A 19,227-nucleotide genomic window follows, 5' to 3' on the forward strand; every position below is an offset into this window, starting at 1 on the left:
AATGCCTCCACCAACCCTCCCAGTCTACCCTAAAATGCCCTATATAGGAGATACACCTACAGGAACAACAAGAAAAAGACGACAGTTTATTGTCACCACTGGGAGCACAGGCCCCCCAGTCTGCTAAATCATCAGAATATTTAATTTATAGTCATATGTCAAGTCACCTTCGAGCCTGTGTCCCTATCCCCAGCCAGGGTTCTATCCCCAGGCCCAACATATTTCTTGAGTGTCAGAGTTGTGGATAATTGCATCAAAGCTACAGTATCCCACCTTAGGAGGCTGCAAAGATGGGATGGAGAGGGGGAGTGGCAAATAGAAGAAAGCCATAGGCGAAGTCCAATCAATAGTCATTAGAGGGCAAGAATGGCCCAGGATGTCAATAATCACAGGGGAAAGGGAATGCTGAGGACAAAATCTGGAGGAGAATGAAGTGGGGAGAGGCCTGGGCCAGGAGGCAATCTTGGTCTGGAAGAGGTCGGCCTGAGTCAGGAAATCTGGAGGCTGTGAAGCAAAGGACAGTGGACCAGGGGACTCAGACATCGTAGAAGAGTCGGACAAGCTGGTACCGAATGGAGAAGGTGACAGCACTGCCCACGACCTGTAAGAAGAAATGAACTACAGTAAGAACCACAGAGAAAGGGAGACAAGGAGATGTAAGTCACATCACCAACAGCATTGCACCTGTAGCAGCAGCAGGAACAGGGTGAGGTTTCTCTCATGCATGGGCCCAAAGACTTTAAGTAGTAAGTTGATGAGGGTCATGTTGTTACACTCCGTGAAGGCACCATCCTCATTCTCACTCTGGCGCACTGTCACTAGCCGGAGGCCTTCTGCTACCTGGAGGGGTCAAAAGTGGAGAGAACTTCAGCTAATACCTACACTTCAGGAATGGGGACCTGCTCAATGCTTCCAAACTCCCCTTGGGTGTGATGTAGGCCTAGGTTCCCCATTCCCTGAATTCCGAATGGCAGCCTAGAGCCTTACCTCCTTGTTACCCTGTTACCTTTAGAATAAAGGTGCCCAAGAAAGAGAGGCTCTTGGTCTTGAACTTGGAATAGCTCATCTCCAGTTTGCCTGTCTTGGTATTGAGTCTGCAGGGGAAGACAGCTTCATGTGACTGGGCCACTACTCAAAGAACTCTCCTCCCTGTGCTTAATTAATAGGAAGAGCACTGAATGTGGAGTCAAACAGCCTGAGATCTATTTCTGGCTCTGCTGCTTGCTTCTGTGTGATCAGAGCTGCTGTGAACATTAAATGAGATCATGGAACTAAATGTGCTCTGTAATGTATAAAGGGCTAACTGCACGGCAAGAGTTAGCCCTTCTTTGGGCCCATTCCCTTTGCACAGCAAACGTCTAAGGCATCCCAAGGGAAAAAGCTATGATGTCCCCTTCAAGCCCCAAAGCGCCTACCTGGGTATACGGTGGCGAGGGCAGGGGATGATATGCAGGAGCTGAGGCAGTGAGTAGACGAAGTTGAACACCTGGGGCATGAAGAAGAGTAGCATGGTCTTGCTGAAGTGTCCCAAGATGCCCACCACGGCAAAGGTCATGCCAGCAAAGTAACAGAAGGTATCTCCCACAAACACCCGTGATGGGTACCTGTGTAGGGGAGAGGATCTGAGCCAGTGGCAAGAGGCATTAGCAATCCTTTCTCTCACATCACACACCCTGCGCACTGGGCTAGTCCTGACCCTAGTTCTGGCTCAGAGGACATTCCAGCTCTCCCAGCAACTCTCCAGGAAACAAGGTCCCGAATCCATCTATTCCTGGGGGCTCCACAGTACCTGCCCCCAGCTACAATTGGGTAGAGAATATTTAAGATTTAAGAATATTACCAAAAAGACCCAGAAAACACTCAATACAGAGATGCACAGGTTAAGCCTCTCCGTCAGGAGATGGGTCGCAGTGAGGAGGACCGTACTGGCCACAAATTCAAATAGCTGTCCCACTAGCCACAGGCCTACTTACCAGTTATGGTAGAGCAATCCCAAGGTGGTGAAAAAAAAGGGTATCATGAAGTAGAGGGAAAAGACATGATCATCCCGACAATCACCTTTGGAAGCAGGGGAAAAAGAAAGAAGAAAACGTTGACAGCCACGTCCCCTGCACACCTGGGTCCTATTTTTGTCTGTCCCTGAGTTCTGTCCCAAGCTGTATCATCCACCTCTCTAGGTCCCAAGAACTCACTACCCCTTTTATGTCATCCAAGCAGTTCCCAATATTTCACCTCTTTCATGAACCCTTCCTAAACTAGTTACTGTCTTACATTTGGTTTAGACCATTCAGACTTAGGTCTGAATACCAGCTTTACTTCCTAACTGTGTGACCTTGATCATGACACATTTAACTTCTCTGAGCCTCAGTTTCCTATCTGTGAAAAAAGGCTGATGAAAACACCTGCCACATAGAGCTGTTACAGAGTTTAAAGTGAGATCACATTTTAAAAGTGCTTAGCTTTAGTAAGTACTTATGGATGTCCATCAGCCAAAAACCACCAGCAACATGCCTGTAGTCAAAGCTGGGTTTACTGACTTGAAACAAGAGAAACTTTGGAACCCACACACCATGGGGAACCATGGGATGCCTCAGTAAGGAGGTGTTAGGAGGACTTTTTTTTTTTCTGCGGTACGCGGGCTGCTCACCGCTGTGGCCTCTCCCATTGTGGAGCAATGGCTCCGGACGCGCAGGCTCAGCGGCCATGGCTCACGGGCGCAGCCGCTCCGCGGCATGTGGGATCTTCCCGGACTGGGGCACGAACCCGTGTCCCCTGCATCGGCAGGCGGACTCTCAACCACTGCGCCACCAGGGAAGCCCAGGAGGACTTTTTATAGAATTTGTTTTAAATAATTCTGGGGAGGATGCAAGGAGGCAGAGTTTTGCCCTGCACTGGGTGCTGTCAGCAGAGATAATGCTATGATTGAGCATCTTAATAATTTTTATCCAAGAAGTGAGAGGAATTGAGTTGTTATCGGAAGAAAGCAGCAACCACTCATGTTAGCCAGAAGGGGATCTTGGTCATTTTTGTGAGATGCACCGCGTTCCTGTGGTTTTGTCTATGCTCAGACATGGTTACAGAGGGATCTAGTTTTGGTCTTACTCTATCACGGTCACAGAGTGACCCTGTCTGATTCTGAGGTTTTGTGAAGTTGTTTATGCTCAGTAGGAGAAGACCATGGCCTACCTATTAGTGCCAATGCCGTTATAAATGACAGGGCTGCTATTTTCCTTTCTCACATTTAACAAATCTTAGTTTCTTTCTCACGTTTAACAAATTCCCCAAAGCCAGATAGCAGGCAACTTCCTTAACACTCAGACTTCTCTCCTCTCCCTAGTCCAATCCCACCTACCTTCCAGCTCCACCAGGTTGAAGACGATGATGGAAGCAGAAATGACTAGCGACTGGCCAGCCTCTAGGCCATTAATTCCTGCTAGGATATTGATGGCATTAGTACAGAACACTGCCAGCAGCCCCATGTAGACATAGTACAGGATCCCTGGGGGGAGAAAACAGTAAGAGAAGTAACGCCACCTGTAGAATGAGAATTTAAGGATATTCTTCTGAGAAAAGTGGTGAGGATTAAAAAAAAAAAAAAAAAAAAAAAGTGGTGAGGATAGAGGATGGGATGAAAGGCCAACAAAAGGATCTAAGAAAACACAGGGACAAAACAGGGAGGAGAATGTGGAGCACCAGGAAGGATGCTCTGCTGGATATCTCACAGGGTAAGGGTGCCCTGAAGTAGGGGCCATAGGGGCAGAAGTGGCAGTGCTACTCACCCAGGTCCAGATGCAGGCCAAGAAGTGGGCGTAAGGGCTTGGGTACCACAATGGTCGTGTTGCCAAAGTTGGTGAAATAGACCATGAGGAGAGGTAGTGAGGCAGCTGTGGGCAGCAGGAGCTTATGGCGCCAGCGCAGATTCAGTACATCATCCGCGAAGCCCAGGAAAATCATGCAGCAGATGGCAAGGAGTGCACCTATCAGGGCCACAAACTGGGGAGGGCTCGGGCAGGTCATGGCTCCAGCCTACTCCCACTTCACAGTTCCTTTCAAGAATTCCCATCTTTTTTTTCGTTCTCAGTCCCTCCCCTCCCCGCCACACCCAAAAAACCCCAACTCTCTCCAGTAGCTCCCAGTTCCAGCCACAGGCAGCAGCCCTCACTAACCCACTTACTTCATGGTGGGGGAAGGCTTTACACTGCTCCTCCACAAAGCAGTTCAGGAAAGGGAAAGGGATGAAGCAGAAGAGTATGATAAGGAAAACAGCACCGCTGATCACTCCCTGGGACTCTGGGCTGTGGCCCAGCAGCAAGCCGGGGGGAGGGGGAAGAGGAAAGGGGGCGTGGTCACTCACTAGTGCAAGCATCACCATAACCTGACTTGGGGGCGGGGAAAGGCACCACTACTGGAGTCCCAGATACACCCAAGGGTCCCATCTTCCCGCCTCCACCCCTTCCCCAATGCTAACCAGATCTGCCCTCCACCTCCCAGAGTCCCGGGCTGGCTGTTGGGTTAGCACTACGTCTCCGCTCGCAGTCCACCACTCCAGTCCCCGCCCCTGCCTGCCCACCCCTTCCCCACTGCCCCGGACCAGCGCGCGGCCCCTCACATTTGCTGCCGGCTGGATTTGTTGAGGTCCTGGCCGCAGAGCCGTGCGGCGATGAAGTGGCCACGGAAGGCAGGGATGAGTGTGAGTGTGGCTACAAGTCCCAGCAGCGAGCCGATCAAATTCACCAACAGCGGCATCGGCAACTCCGGGAAGGCCCACATGGTGACCGGCCAGGGGGCCTGGTCGGCCCCCTCCTTAGCTAACGGGCAAGCTGGGCAGAAGCCCCGTGGCCCCAGCAGTAAGGAGTGGCCGCTCCCCACAGGCTGGATCTTCCCACACCACCCTGAGCGAAACCCAACGACTCTGACCTGAGCCGCCCTCAGGACTCCCGCGAGCCTCTATAAAGCAACCTCGGCTCTGCCCCACTGCATTTGCCTACCCACTGTTTCCACCCGGATCTAGTTCGCAGAGCAACTGTCGTTGTGGGAGGCGGCGGCCATTTTTAATATGGGCATAAGAGTAGGGACAGAAGTGTGATTTTAAACTACACCCTTTATTCGAGAGTTGAATCATCAAGAGGGGATTGGAAAAGCAATTAAAGAAGGACAAACAAAGGCGGATAGTTTCCTAACATCACATTAAAGATGTACAGCCCAAAGCGGAAAAACTCCTTGCCCGGTTCCAAGATGAGCGCCTCCTTGTACCACGTGCCTGACGCCGCTTACTCTTGGTTCCACGTCAGGTTTAGCTCCGTCGGCCTTCGCGGGTCGCGTTTAAAGGGCCAGTGCCCCGCGTTTACTCTGGGACGCCTCTGGAGACTGGAAGATGGCTACTGGAAGCAAGGGGGAGGGCAGGCGGGATGAGGATGTGGAGCAGCACCTGCTCAGTGTAGAAAACCTGTCGCCAACATAGTCAGCGTTGGGATGGAAGCCAAGGTAAACACAACTCAGTTCCCCGAAACACAGCTACAATTTGGAAGATGATGTAAAATGTAAAGAGCGGACACTTGAAAAGCCCCTCCCACTTCATGTTTTTCCGTGTCATTGAGCCAGGTACTTTTCCTTCATCATCCCACCCGCCTTCTGCCCCCGCAGTAGCAGTTAGTTGCCGGGCAACACTGAGGGATACTTCAGCACTGTAGGCGCTGGAAGTACCCTCATGCTCTCAGGTCTTGGATTTAACCCCGTTCTAGACTTTCCTTGGTCCTGGATCATTGCACTGTGCCAGGCTCCCAGTCGGAGAAGGTGAGGCTGAGGCTTTGGAAAGAGCTAAGTAGGAGAACCAGACCCACAAGTGGCTGGCTTCCAGTAAGTCTGAGGAATTCCCAGGCAGGTTCTTCTCCAGGTTGGGTGCCTTTTGCTTGGCATCTGTTTCCTTACAAATAACAGTTCACCAGCATCTCATTCTCTTTCACAGACACACAAGCTCTAAGGTGGCAAATGATTTCTAGTCCTCAGAGAAGAACTCATCACCAGGAAGCGCGGGAGACGAATGAAGTATGCTGACATTTTGTTCACTCTTGAATAAGGAGTCAGGGTCAGGTTGACTCCTTTTAGGCCAAAGATAGGCCCTCCTGTCTCTCAAAACCAGATGTGAAATGTCCTTTCTACTCGAAGGTGGCTCTAATTAACAACTCAAACCATGTATATAAAGTAATCCCAGTAATTACTTGATAGTAGTATTCCTCCAAATTTTCAGTACTTATTATCCCACTGGTATTGTTTTTCTGTGTGTGTGTGTGTGTGTGTGTGTGTGTGTGTGTGTGTGTATACCTGCACACGGGTGCATGAGTGTGCATCTGTGCCTCTTAGACTGGAAATTCCCTAGAGGCAAAGTGTTTTCTGTTCCACAGTGTGTTCCTATGGGGCTAAGGACACACAGATATCTGTATACAAGGCATCATCACACATAATGAGTCTGGATCTGAAAGAGGTACAGAGGGCAATAGGAGCACATGGAGAGAGCAATTAGTTGTGACCAGGGGAAGTGAGAGGACCTTGAGGAAGAGTAGTGTCTCTAAGGATTTCAGTAGGTGGCAAGAGTGGAAGGGCCTTCCAAACAGGGAAGGTGAGACGCCAGGAGCAGGTGGAAAGGAGGAGCTTGTCGGAGCCCCAGAGGAGGCAGCATTCAGTTATCTTGTTGCTCAGGAGCAGGCTGAGACTCCCTGGAGGTCTGAGGGACAGTCCGTAACTGCTTCCTGTTTTATTAGGAGGCCAATCCTAATAACTCTTCCTTCCCAGCTTGGCATTGGGCACCTTTGTCTCTTTCTTCTCCAGAGATTGTTAGCCCTCCCCCACGCACCCCCCTGGAAGAGGGTAGGGGATACTTGTTCAAAAACAAGACACTGGAGATTCATCATCCATGCATACATGTTACCATCAGAACATGGTTACTTGGATACTTGTCATATAATCTGAATATTTGTTCCCATGATGGTAAATGCCCAGTTGATTATCAGACTCACCAGGAGAAACAAACACAAACATGACTTGGCCACACTTGAAATTTTGTGCCTGTCCTGGTACAAGTTCAAAGCATTTGCCTAAATGCTGAAGCTGGTCCTAGGACCCATGGATCAGGTGAGTTTCAGCTGGTTTCTTGGGCTGAGTAGACAAGGTCTGAGATGCGCATCTCCTACTGGGGAGCTCTGAGTGCCTCCCAGTAAGCAAAGCTAATGCACTATTAAGGCTGATTGCCTGACAAAGACTGTCCCAGAAATGTTTCACAGTGCTGAAAAAGTCCGTATGAGACAGCTTTGGAGAGTCTAGATCTATGACACTTGCAGGACCATATCTGTGGCTCTTCAGAAGCAGCTGAGTTACTCTTTTACCATTTCTTCCCACCTCTCTCCTGTCAGTTTATCAAAAGTTGTTAGCTGATAGCAAGCCCCAAGATCTCCCGTTCCACTTGGATGACATGAATGGGTTTTCAAAAGATGGAAACAATATAGGAATTCTCAGTGTTTACATGTATATTGGAATATTTTCTGTTAGACTTCTTAAAATTACAAAGAATTTGCTAACCCCTACTATGTGCATGGGAAAATTTTAAGTACTGTGGGGACACAAAGTTATATAAATGCAATTGTTTTCCCCAGGGAGTCTACTTCATCATATTAAAGCACCTTGAGTCAATATGAGGGAAGAGAGATGAGTAAGACAGGGTCTCCACTCTTAAGCAGCTTTCTGGTGAGTGGGAAAAACAGACATATAAACAACCAGCTAGGCTATAAGGCAGAATGAAATAAGTACAAGAGGTCTAGTAACAAGTGGATGGAAGATTGGGAGGACTAAGTAGAGAGACTAATATAAGACTGAATTGTGAAGCAGTATCTGGCAGCACAGGACCAATTGCTCAGTGGAGGAGTTGAAGTAAACCCAACAATTCAGAGACCTGAGATGAACTCTGAAGAACCCTGAAAAGGGTTCTTGGGGGAAGAGGGTCTTCACAGTGAAACTGTACCTGGACGACTTTCCACATAACCTGCTCCCCTAGCCCTAGCTGCTCTGCCCACTGACAGCTTCCTTCTGTGTCCCTGAGTTCTCTCCTCCCTTCATTTCTTCTCCCCTCAAGATTAAAAATCCACACTCTAGGAATCTTCTGTGGTTTTGGAGGTCCAGTGATAATGCATGGGCAGGGTCACAGCAAGGTTACCCCATCACCCTACCCCATTCCTTAGAGTGAAATCTGGGGATGCCCCAAGCTTTCCTACCACCTCCTGTGGCTCAGGCACCCTGTCACTGACCTGCCAGGCTCTGCTTAGCTCTGCAACCCCGCACTTTAGAAGACATTGTTTACTCCCATCTGCTCAGACTAACGACTGGATTTGGGAGAGAGATACTTAACGCCTCTCTGTTTACCTCTCTAAGGAAGGCCTGCCATATGTATGTGGAGAAAAAGGGCCTCTTAGGGAATGGGGATTCCTTTGAATCCTTTTGTAGGATTTTCCTTCCCCTGCCTCCAGAAAGCAGTGACAAGCCTCTGTCCTATAGGGATGGAATCCATTCCCTGAAATCTAGGAAAAGGGATGGATCCTGAGGCCAGAGTGTACCTATAACATAATTTTTGGGGTGCTTGCTGGGATATCACATATTTGGATGGCAGGGTCTTCTGGCTGAATCTACTGATAGTCCAGTGCTGCATTGCCAGCTCCCTCCTCGTTGCCACCCCCTCTACACGTGCTCCATAGGCAGGAGCTGTTACTATGGAAATAAATTATTTTTAAAAACAGAAGCAGCCCCAGGCTTTGGAAATACCTCCAGAATAAACCCACACGAGCAAGGAGGTTAATAGGGTGTCCCTTGGTCCTGGCTCCAGAGGGAAGAGGATGGGGGTGGAGGAGGGGATTCAATGTTCCATGTTCTATTCTCAACCTCTACCAGGTTCAGGTTCTGGCTCCTCTCGCGTTGGTATCGGCTGGACCTCTGCCAGTCACTTCTATCTAGGAGGGATGCTCTGCAGCTACATACCTAGGGCCTAGCTTCCGCCAGGACATAGGAACCAAGAAGCTGCTGAGCCTGGGAGTGTTGGGATAAGGGGTTAATGCTATCCACAGGGGTCACCTCCTTTTTAACCCCATAGGCGTCCAAACTATGGAAAGCTAAGGAACGTAAGGGAGAGCAAAGGCGTCGTCTCAGGTGAGTGAAATTACTCTTGCTTACTCTCGCCTTGAGCTCGGGGGAGCAGGAGTACCCCCGATTCCAGGATGGGGCGGGGTAGTTAAAGATCCCGCCTATTTCCAACCCTAGAACCTCCTCCGCTCTCCGCTCCTCCTCCCACCCTCTTCTAGCGCTGGAACGCCAGGCTCACTAAGCCCCGCCCGCCGCGGGTGCGGCTCCTTTAAGGCCGGATGGGGGCGGGGGGGCCGGCCGTGTTGTCAGTGTCAGCTCTGCGCACGCAGCCCTCCCGGAGCCGGTGCCTGCCTGCGAGCCCCAGAGTCCTCGCAGACGAGTCCCCGCCCGGGTCCGGTGGGGCCCCCGCCGTGGGAGGAGTCGGGCGCTGGCCGGCGACTAACGCGGGTTGGACTGCCGGACCAACTGAGGAGGGCCCCGGACTCCGGAGAGAGGGACCCCGGCGTCGCGATCCCCCAGGAACCTCCTCTCCTCGATCTGTGGCACCCACTAGTCCCGGGCACCCAGCCCCGGAGAGCCCCCGATCCCGCGCGCCCAGCCCCGGGGGAGCCCGCCCTCGCCCCGCGGCCCGCCCGGGCCATGCTCCCCCGGGGCAGCGGCTGAGCCCGAGCCGGAACCGGGACCTGAGCCCGCGCGGAGCATGGATCCAGACTGGGGGCAGCGGGACGTGGGCTGGGCGGCCCTGCTGGTCCTCTTCGCCGCCTCGCTGCTTACGGTGTTGGGCTGGCTGCTGCAGTATGCCCGGGGCTTGTGGCTGGCGCGGGCCCGCGGGGGCCGGGGCCCGGGACCCGCCTTAGCTGCCGAGCCCGCCGGCTCCCTGCGGGAGCTGGGCGCTTGGCGCTCGCTGCTGAGGCTGCGGGCGACTCGGGCCGGCGCCCCTGAGGAGCCAGGCGTCAGGGGCCTCCTGGCGTCGCTCTTCGCCTTCAAGTCTTTCCGGGAGAACTGGCAGCGGGCTTGGGTGCGAGCGTTGAACGAGCAGGCCTGCAGGGATGGGGTGAGTTGGACAGGAGGACCTAGGTGGTCCCGTCACTCAGCCTTTTCTTCTAGGGGAGGGACTGCTCAGGCCAGGAGGCACGTATGGGGGTGGGGAGCAACTGGGGAACCTTATGGCCTCTCTTTTCCTCTGGGATCAGAGAAAAGGGTGCAAGTGAGGCTGGAGGTTGTAGAAATCCGGCTGTGTCCCAAATCCTCTATTCTTGCGGTCTAGGTACTCTCTGGCTCCAGACCAGTGCACAACTTGCTGTTCTCATAGCAACGCTAATCCCTGTGCCCCAGGGCACTTCCTCCCAGCCTGGGTGCTGGTTGTGTGTGTGGCTTGGGTGGGTGGGTGGTGCTGCCGGGGGTTAGAAGGGAGACATGTGCACCTGTGGAAGGAATTTGCCTGGTCCTCATGCCATCACACCCAGTCAGCACTTCATGCCCCAGATCCCTGGTGTGATCAGGCAGGTCTCCGGGGAGCCTGAATTCCCCCCTACCCCATCCCTCAGTAATTTCACTGCCGCAGTCTAACGCGTCCTTCTCCATGCTCCCTGCAGTGTCTGTGTTTAGGGAAAGGTATTCAGGTGGAAAGGAGATTGACATTCCATGCCCCGCCCAGTAGATGAGCCTAGAGCTGCCCCTTGAGGGTCAGTCACAGACTAACCCAGCCTACTTCCTCCCATTGCACCATGGGCAGCTGGCCTCCCAGGAAGTGGGGCAGGAAGCGTGGTCATAAGACTGAGGTGGGGTGGGAGGTGGAGACCTCCCTCTCTTGGGGTCCACACTCATCTTGGCCCTCGTGGTCTATTAGCCCCTGGCTCAGAGGGTTCTCCATTTCCAGCCACCACTAGTCTGAGGGTTTTACTCCACTAGCTCCCCAGATGCCTGGAAACAGAAGTGGCCACGCAAGAAATTGCTCTGCTTCCTCTGCTCAGCTGACCTGAAAGCCAGATGGCATCTGTCAGTCTATGCCGTGAACTCAACCCTCCACCCAGCTCTCCCTGTACCTTGTCCCCGGGTCAGGACTGACTCCCCAGGACAGCTGACTCAGCTGGACATTAGCCTCCCTTGCAGGGGGTGGGGAGACTGGCGTTCCCAGCATCCATCTCCCTTGGCCTGGCTTTTGAACAAGACCGCTACAGTAGCAGAGAAGTTGGCTTTCCCTGGTTTGCCAGGCAAATGAGCCCTGTGGATTTGTTTCCTCCCATCCCAAGACCCTAGGAGGAGCTGCCAGCTGTCTGTGCCCCCTCCTCAATTCTTCCCATCCTGCTCTCTGGATGGGGCTGCAGCAGTTGGCTTCCACTGCTGTGGAAGAATTAGGAAGCTCTTACAACACCTAAGCTAAGCAGCTTTCTGCTCCCTAAAGCCATCCTGCTGTCTGCCTTGAGGAATTAGCCAAGTCTCTGGCCCTTGAGCCCTCTGAGCTTGCTTTTCTTCCCAGTTCCTGTGGTAAAGTTCCCCAAGGCCAGGCTGAGCTAGTCTTCATCTCCAAGAATATGGATAGAGTCATACTCTTATGCCTCCATATCCTATTTATCTGGAAGAAGGTTTAGCTCTTGTCTTGAATAAGGGGCCCTACTGCTTTCATCCTTAGCTCAGCTGTGTCTCTGCCCAGCTACGATATACAGGTGGCACCAACACCTTTATTATTTTTTTTCTATGCACACCTTTCTTCCGGGGTAGGGCGGGGATGAAGAGGAAGGTGGGGGAGAAGAGGGAGGCTCCTGGCATTCCAGGAGAAGTCTAGGGTCTTCAGCTCAAGGTGATGTGGTCTCTGAGGCGGTCTAGCTTCCCAGCTCTCCCTAGCAGCTGCAGGCCCTGGAAAGGCGGGCTTCAAGGGGAACACTTGCTGTCCTAAAGCCCTGAGCCAAGGAGGGGCCAGAAGCCAGCCTGCAGCTGAGGCCTCTGCAGTGCCAGGGCCTAGCCAGCAACTGAGTAGGCCAGCCCTATGTGGGGCAACTCCAGAGACCTGATCCTATGCCCACGTTACTCCCTCAGAGCTCCATCCAAATCGCCTTTGAGGAGGTGCCCCAACTCCCACCCAAAGCCAGCATCAGTCATGTGACCTGCACAGACCAATCAGAGCGCACCATGGTAAGGGTCTGATGGGCACTGTCTTCTTTTAGGGCTGGAGTGGGGGCTGATCCTGAGTTCCCTTTAGTCTGAGCGTTCTTAACCTGAAGTCTTTGAATGCCTTAGGGATCCCAGGATTGGCTTCAGGAGGTCTGAAAATCCCACTAAAGTTACCTGCAAACTGTAGTACATGTGTGCATATTTGCATTTTCCTGGAGAGAGGAGTCTTTGGCTTTTATCATTCTTTTATGGGCTTATGACCCCCAAAAGGTGATTCCCAAGGAAAACCGAAGTGGAGAGGGGTCTGCTGACCCGTTGTCGGGCAGGACAGGGTAGGGCCAAGTTGAGCACTCTTCCTCCGTGTGTGACCCTCCTTGCCTCCGTGCCTCGCCTGTCTCAGGTGCTGCATTGCCAGCTCTGTGCTGAGGAGGTGATGTTTCCAGTCTCTGTGACCCAGCAGTCCCCCGCTGCCGTCTCCATGGAGACCTACCACGTCACTCTGACACTGCCACCAACACAGGTGGAGGAGGATGTGGGAAACTGAGTTGGGGAGGGGGCGGGCGGTTCAGTTGCCTCAGCCTTTTCAGTTTGGTTCCTCTCTAAGACAGAATTTGGGAAGGGAGGGTCCTGGGGGGGTGGGGTTGGGAGTAGTTGGAGGAGTGGGGCAAGTCAACCCAGTCCCTTTGTCCCCTGTCCCCAGTTGGAAGTCAACCTGGAGGAAATCCCTGGCGAGGGCCTGCTTGTATCCTGGGCCTTCACGGATCGCCCAGATCTCAGGCTGACAGTGCTTCCCAAGCTGCAGAACAGGGAGGTAAGGGGGCAGGGCTGGGAGAGAAGCGGCAGAACAGGGAGGGGGAGGCGGAGCTGGGGGGCCTCACCTCCTTGTTCTCCGCCCTGCAGAGAGGTGAGGAGCAAGTAGAGCTCTCCACTATCGAGGAGCTGATCGAGGATTCCATAGTCAGCACCCAGCCAGCTATGATGGTCAACCTCAGGGCTTGCTCTGCCCCTGGGGGCCTGGTGAGTAGGTGCTCAAAGCAGATAGTTTGCGTGCATACTGTCCCCAGGGTACTGTGTCGGGATTCTTGCTCTTTTTACCTCCTTCTGCTCTTAGGTACCCAGTGAGAAGCCACCTATGGTGCCCCAAGCCCAGCCAGCCATCCCCAGACCTACCCGGTTATTCCTAAGGCAGCTTCGAGCATCTCACCTGGGACGTGAGCTGGAAGGTGAGATGCAGAATCTTCTGGGGGACTGCCGAGGCTATGGTTGCAGGTGCCCCTGGCGCCCCTGCCAAGGGCGTGGCCTCTCAGCTTGGAACTGAGCGTTTTCAAATTTCCGGTCCCCCACAGGCACTGGGGAAGTGTGCTGTGTAGCTGAGCTCGACGACCCCATGCAACAGAAGTGGACCAAGCCCATGAGGGCTGGGCCCGAGGTGGAGTGGAGCGAGGACCTGGCACTGTAAGGAGTGACTCCCCAGCCCCCACCCTTGCTCCCACAGCTGGACTGGGGATCAGAGCCTTCCAGCAGAGCCCTGGCATGAATCAGCTCTGTTTTCAGTAAACCTTGGTGTGAGCCTCTACTGTCTGCCAGGGCCTGGCCTAGTCCAGATATAACCAAGATACACCCCCGCCCTGAGTTGATCACAGGCTAGAAGCAGAGACAGGTGTACGTAAAGCAGATGGTATAAGTGCTCCAGTCCAGGTTTACACAAAGTGCCGTGGAAGTGCTTAGATGGGGGAGCTTAATTCCCATAGGTTAAGGATCAGAGTGGGCTTCATGGAGGAGGTGGCATTTAAATCACACCTTCGAGCAAGAGTAGGATTTTAACAGAGTGTTAGAGAGAAGTGTTCATGGCAGAGGGGACAGCTTGAGTAAAGGATAGAGAGAGTGATTTGCCGTAGAGGGAGACCGCGAAGGCAGGATGGGGCAGGAGCGTGGAGGATTTGAATGCCTGGCTGAGTAGTATGGTCCCTGCTCAGCCCCATCCCATTCTCTTGGGAAGAGACCATATTTGGAGGATGATTGCAGCACTTGTTCTATCTTATTTACCTCCATCTCTGTCTGCCTCTGGCCTGTGATCGACTCAAGGGTGGATTCAGTTTGCTAATCTCCCCCTCCCTGCCCCACCTCTTCTTGGCCACAGGGATCTGGGGCCCCAGAGCCGGGAGCTGATCCTCAAAGTGCTGAGGAGTAGCAGCTGTGGAGACAGTGAGTATGGGGCAGGAAGGAGCACCTCTGGGTGGGTGCTGAGCGGGGCCTGGTCATGGCCCCAGCTCACAGTGCCACCCCTTTCCCCAGCTGAATTCTTGGGCCAGGCCACAATGTCTGTGGCCTCCCCTTCCAGACCACTGTCCCGAAGACAGGTGTGCCCACTCACCCCTGGGCCAGGTAAAGCCCTGGGGCAGGCAGCCACCATGGCAGTAGAGGTGAGAAGCTGGCCCCTGGGGGGAGGTGGGAGGACACCTGGGTTGGGGGGGGGGAAGACCAGTCTCTGAGGCCCTGCCTCTTTCCACTTCCACCCCTCGGCAGCTTCAGTATGAGGAGGGCTCCCCCCGGAACCTGGGCACTCCCACCCCCTCCACTCCACGCCCCAGCATCACACCTACCAAGAAGATTGAGCTTGACCGGACCATCATGCCCGATGGCACCATTGTCACCACAGTCACCACCGTCCAGTCCCGGCCCCGGGTAGATGGCAAATTAGGTAAAGAGGAGGAGCCTGGGAGCCCAGCTCTAGCCAGGGGCCCCAGACTGCAGATCCGTGGCTGGACAGGGAAAGGACAAGGAAAGCCCTAATTCCGGCTCTCCCTGTTTTCCGACCACATCTTCCTCATTGTCTTTGACTCTCTCAAACTTTCCCTTGCATCCCTCCATTTCCCTAACTAGTCCTCTCCCTCTTCAATCCTGGATCTACCAGCCCCTCCTACAGTATTCTCACACTTCCACCTCCCCAAGTTCCCTTCTGTCTTTTTTTTTCCCCCCTCTGTCTTTTCACATGTGTCTCCCCTTCCCTTTTCCCAGCCCCAGCTGCCCAATTGCCCCTCCCTTGCCCCTCAACCTCCAGCACCCTGTGGGACCCTCCAACAAACCCAGTGGCCTCCCTGGCAACTCTCCCACTCCCAGGGGCCCTCCATGACATTTCTTCCATCCCTAGGGGTCCCATGGAATTCCCCCTACCTCCACTAGGCCTCTTTGCCATCTCTGCACACTCAACATTTTCATGGCATCTCTCCGAGCCCTTGGTGGGCCCCATGGCACTTTCCCACGCTCCCATTGGTTCCTGTGGTGTCTTTTTGTCCCCATGGCATCTTCTTAGTCACTCCTGTGATTAATCATCCCTTAGTCATCCCTACCCTCTGAGTCAACCAAAGTCTGCATCTCAATAAAGACGGTAGGGGGTGGGGGCCACTCTAAAGCAGCTCCCAGCTCACTGACCCTCCCCCACCCACCAGACTCCCCCTCCCGCTCCCCGTCCAAGGTGGAGGTGACTGAGAAGACAACTGTGCTGAGCGAGAGCGGTGGCCCCAGCAGTACCTCCCGCAGCAGCAGCCGTGAGTAGGGAATCGGGAAGTGTGAGCGGTGGTTGGCACCCGGGCCCCAGAGTCAAAAACCATGTTGGGTGGGGCACAGGAGTTCAGGTCCAAGAAGGAGCTGGGGAGGAGTCAGGCTAGCCATGCCCTGTATCCATCCTCCAGCAGGGGAGAGCCACCTTTCCAACGGCTTGGACCCTGTAGCAGAGACAGCCATTCGCCAGCTGACTGAGCCCAGCGGGCGGGCAGCCAAGAAGACACCCACCAAGCGTAGCACACTCATCATCTCCGGGGTTTCCAAGGTAACGGGGCTCTGGGGAGAGGAGCTGGGCTAGGGAGAGAACCCTCATTGGTCACTCCTGCCCATTAAAACTTGTCCCTCCTGCCAGGTGCCCATTGCCCAGGACGAGTTGGCACTATCCCTGGGCTATGCGGCATCCCTGGAAGCCTCAATGCAGGATGATGCAGGGCCCAGTGGAGGTCCCTCTTCACCTCCCTCAGACCCACCAGCCATGTCCCCAGGACCCCTAGATGCCCTCTCCAGTCCCACGAGTGTCCAGGAAGCAGATGAGACAACACGTTCGGACATTTCTGAGAGGCCCTCTGTGGATGACGTTGAGTCGGAAACAGGGTCTACTGGTGCGCTGGAAACCCGCAGCCTCAAGGATCACAAAGGTGGGGAGATATTGGCAGCCCCCCCTTCTTTATACCCAGTATCATCACCTGGGTCCCACTGGACACTAAGGGACATAGGAGCCTCGAGCCAATCTCCTCCTTCCTCCCCTAAGGGATCCCAGAGTTCCCAGCCTGTTTCAGCCAAGCTTGAGTAGAGAGGGGGGAACTTGATGTCTTGAGTCTTGGCTTGGATCTAACAGGCTTGGGTGATAAGAAGAGATGTAAAAATATTTCCTTTTACCTCCCTTTTTTCTTTCTTCCTGGATCTAAGCGCATATCCTCCTTCCCTTATTCTCGCCCATCACCCTTTCCTTTCATTCTTAACTCTCTCCCCTATGCGTGTAAGAATTCCTACCCCAGGCAACCCTAGGAGTACCCCTCTAGCAGTGACACCGTCTGTGCACAGCTGTGGTATTTCTAATTTCTCAGGTTCAAGGGCTTGCCCCCAGACGTCCACATCCCTCTGCCAGTGAGTCTATCACTCACGAGTATTTATAACTATTTATGATTTAAGCCTGCATCACTTCTTGGGATAATGAGAGTCCTAAGTCCGAAGCCTGCCGTGTAAACACCCTTCTCATTATATTCGTCCTGAATTTACCTCTTTGAAGTTTTCCAGACACACTGCTTCCTGCTCACATCCTGGAATTTGGTCAGCAAGTCAGCGTCAACCCACTTTGTCCCTTCATGGCTTTTAGGAACACCCTTTGCCCCGCCTTTGTCTTTCCATAGTAAAGAGGCCCAATCATCAATCTGTCCTCACGGAGCAGCCAGCCCCGTGACATTCCACCTCAGGGACGGTGGTCAGAGCATCACCATGTTTTCCTCAGGAAGGATAAAGGGCATGTTTGTTCTGTTCTGCATCTTGGACCCCTTCATGCTTGTCCTTTCTCTGCTCCCCTCCTCACCCCACCCCGTGGAACCCCTCTCTCCGCCTCAGCCTCCCCTCTCCCCTCACAGTGAGCTTCCTGCGCAGTGGCACGAAGCTCATCTTCCGCCGGAGGCCTCGTCAGAAGGAAGCCGGTCTGAGCCAATCACACGATGACCTCTCCAACGCGACGGCCACACCCAGCGTCCGAAAGAAGGCTGGCAGCTTTTCTCGCCGTCTTATCAAGCGCTTTTCCTTCAAATCCAAACCTAAGGCCAATGGCAACCCCAGCCCCCAGCTCTGAGGGCCCTGCTCACCTCCTGAGCTAGGAGAGGGCAGGCATCCTCTCAGCCCCTTCCCCACATTCCCTTCCATTCCCCTTCCTGGATTCCCGGTAGCCTGGGCCAGGGAAGCCCTCTGGGTTCCAGGAAGCCCTGTCCACCCTGGGCTCTGGGGCTAGTTGGAAGGGGACTTGCAATGGGAAGTGTGTGAGAGGTGGACACCCGTTGCTGAGGACACAGAGGAGGGAGCGGGTGGTCCGGAGAAAGAGGAGGCTCTGTCCTGGTGCGTGTGGGCATTCCTCGGACCCGCTGGCCTGCTGTTGGCACTGGCCCCTCAGAGGAGTCCTGGGGTGCTCAGCTCCTCAGCTGATCCTTCCTCCCTTATTTATTCTCTTTTCTATTTATATGTGTGGTCCCGGACCCTCAGTGAACAGGTAATAGAGGGCATCTCTCCCAGGTGACCCTTCTTCCCTATCCCAGGAGGGTAGGCAATTCCCTTTCGGATGGGGCTCCCTCATCTCCCTCAGGTCCCCACTCCGACCAGCACCAATGTCTGCCTCTGAGGACATTGACAGCTCATAGAAAGCCGGGCCGGTGCCCGGGATGGGGGGCAGGTACTCCCCACCTCCCTGCCTCCCCTTCTGCTCCTCATCCCTCCCTCCCCCTTTGTTACTGTTTTTGTACTTGATGCCTTCTCTGTGAGCAGTGGCTCTGTTGGAAGGAGGGAGCCAGGAGCCTGATGGGAAGCCTTTCCCCAGAGATGGCTTTAGGGGCTTTATTTACAGAGTGTGTGATGACGGAGCAACAGCAGAGCTGCACCTCTGTATAGTGGGAGATGATGATGTCCATTGCTGTGTGATGGCCTGGAATTTAATTTATTAAAGTCAAATTGGAGTTTATAAACTGGACAACTGGTCATCCTTTGACAGGCGAATGGGCAGCGAGGCTGTGGTGTTGGAGTGGGAGGATCAGAGACAGGGCCCAGATGGTGAGATGGGGTCGGTGACACATATATTGGGTCTACGAAGTTCCTGCAGGGAGGAAGGGACATGTAGAGAGAGGATGGGAGAACAAACGTCTTTGAAGGGTGAAGTTGTAGCAAAAATGTCAATCAGAAAAAAAAAGTCCATCGGCTAGTACGGGCATCTTCATTCCCCTTCCTTGAACAGGCTGCTCCTTCTAGAGAGCTCTAGAGAGTCCAGAGCACAGCCTCTTGATCCAGACTGCCTGGATTTGAGTCCCAGCTCCACTAATTATCTTTGTGACCTTGGGCAAGATATGTAAACAGAGCACCTCACTTTTCTCATCTGTACAGTGGGGACTGTGATAAAAGTAACTATCATTTGGTTGTGGGTTAGAACTTGGCTGGCATACAGTCGGTGCTGAATAAGTGTGAGCTGTTGCCTCAGAAGAGACGGATTGGGAGGGGGAAGTCTTATAAGGGTTTCATCATAATAAAAAGTCTTTCACTCCTAAATGTGGGCAAATTTCAGGGAGTTATGGATACTAGGAAACTCTAGCACGCTGGTTCCTGTTTTCTGGGATCTTACACAGGACTTGAAACAGATAAGCTGCTGCAGGATGTCAGAGAGAGCACTGGACCAGGAACAGAAAACCTGGGTGTACCACAGACACAGCAAGTGAC

At 53.5% G+C, this 19,227-nt stretch overlaps 2 protein-coding genes across 3 annotated transcripts; one reads left to right on the forward strand and one right to left on the reverse strand.

Moving 5' to 3' along the window:
- Positions 1 to 66: 66 nt before the first annotated feature.
- DPAGT1 (dolichyl-phosphate N-acetylglucosaminephosphotransferase 1) lies at positions 67 to 5,004 on the reverse strand. Its single transcript, XM_060160565.1, has 9 exons — positions 4,610 to 5,004; positions 4,175 to 4,295; positions 3,780 to 3,993; positions 3,353 to 3,499; positions 1,974 to 2,058; positions 1,416 to 1,604; positions 1,007 to 1,094; positions 685 to 840; positions 67 to 601 (listed from the first exon to the last, which is right to left on the reverse strand). The coding sequence occupies exons 1-9, from the start codon at positions 4,768 to 4,770 to the stop codon at positions 536 to 538; spliced, it is 1,227 nt and encodes a 408-aa protein (XP_060016548.1). The 5' UTR covers positions 4,771 to 5,004; the 3' UTR covers positions 67 to 535.
- Positions 5,005 to 9,429: 4,425 nt separating this feature from the next.
- Positions 9,430 to 18,485, forward strand: C2CD2L (C2CD2 like). Of its 2 annotated transcripts, none has more exons than XM_060160571.1 (14): positions 9,430 to 10,174; positions 12,157 to 12,252; positions 12,632 to 12,751; positions 12,932 to 13,042; positions 13,132 to 13,248; positions 13,343 to 13,454; positions 13,578 to 13,686; positions 14,372 to 14,436; positions 14,527 to 14,654; positions 14,758 to 14,932; positions 15,681 to 15,779; positions 15,924 to 16,060; positions 16,148 to 16,433; positions 17,394 to 18,485. In XM_060160571.1, exons 1-14 carry the CDS (start codon positions 9,821 to 9,823, stop codon positions 17,603 to 17,605), a joined length of 2,121 nt encoding a protein of 706 aa, XP_060016554.1. In that variant the 5' UTR covers positions 9,430 to 9,820; the 3' UTR covers positions 17,606 to 18,485. The 2 variants fall into 2 exon arrangements, with proteins under 2 accessions (XP_060016554.1, XP_060016555.1); XM_060160572.1 differs by having other exon boundaries at positions 15,927 to 16,060.
- Positions 18,486 to 19,227: the final 742 nt, after the last annotated feature.

The sequence above is a fragment of the Lagenorhynchus albirostris genome, chromosome 9 (genome assembly GCF_949774975.1).
Source record: "Lagenorhynchus albirostris chromosome 9, mLagAlb1.1, whole genome shotgun sequence".
Taxonomy (NCBI): domain Eukaryota; kingdom Metazoa; phylum Chordata; class Mammalia; order Artiodactyla; family Delphinidae; genus Lagenorhynchus; species Lagenorhynchus albirostris.

Excerpts from the sequence above, each read along its gene's own strand:
- DPAGT1 (XM_060160565.1), bottom strand. The coding sequence starts at position 4,770 with ATGTGGGCCTTCCCGGAGTTGCCGATGCCGCTGTTGGTGAATTTGATC. Across the intron at positions 4,296-4,609 it reads AAATCCAGCCGGCAGCAAAT|CCCAGAGTCCCAGGGAGTGA; the intron begins GTGAGGGGCCGC and ends GCTGGGCCACAG. Across the intron at positions 1,605-1,973 it reads GGATTGCTCTACCATAACTG|GTACCCATCACGGGTGTTTG; the intron begins GTAAGTAGGCCT and ends TCCCCTACACAG.
- C2CD2L (XM_060160571.1), top strand. The coding sequence starts at position 9,821 with ATGGATCCAGACTGGGGGCAGCGGGACGTGGGCTGGGCGGCCCTGCTG. Across the intron at positions 12,752-12,931 it reads TGACACTGCCACCAACACAG|TTGGAAGTCAACCTGGAGGA; the intron begins GTGGAGGAGGAT and ends CCCTGTCCCCAG. Across the intron at positions 13,249-13,342 it reads GCTCTGCCCCTGGGGGCCTG|GTACCCAGTGAGAAGCCACC; the intron begins GTGAGTAGGTGC and ends TTCTGCTCTTAG.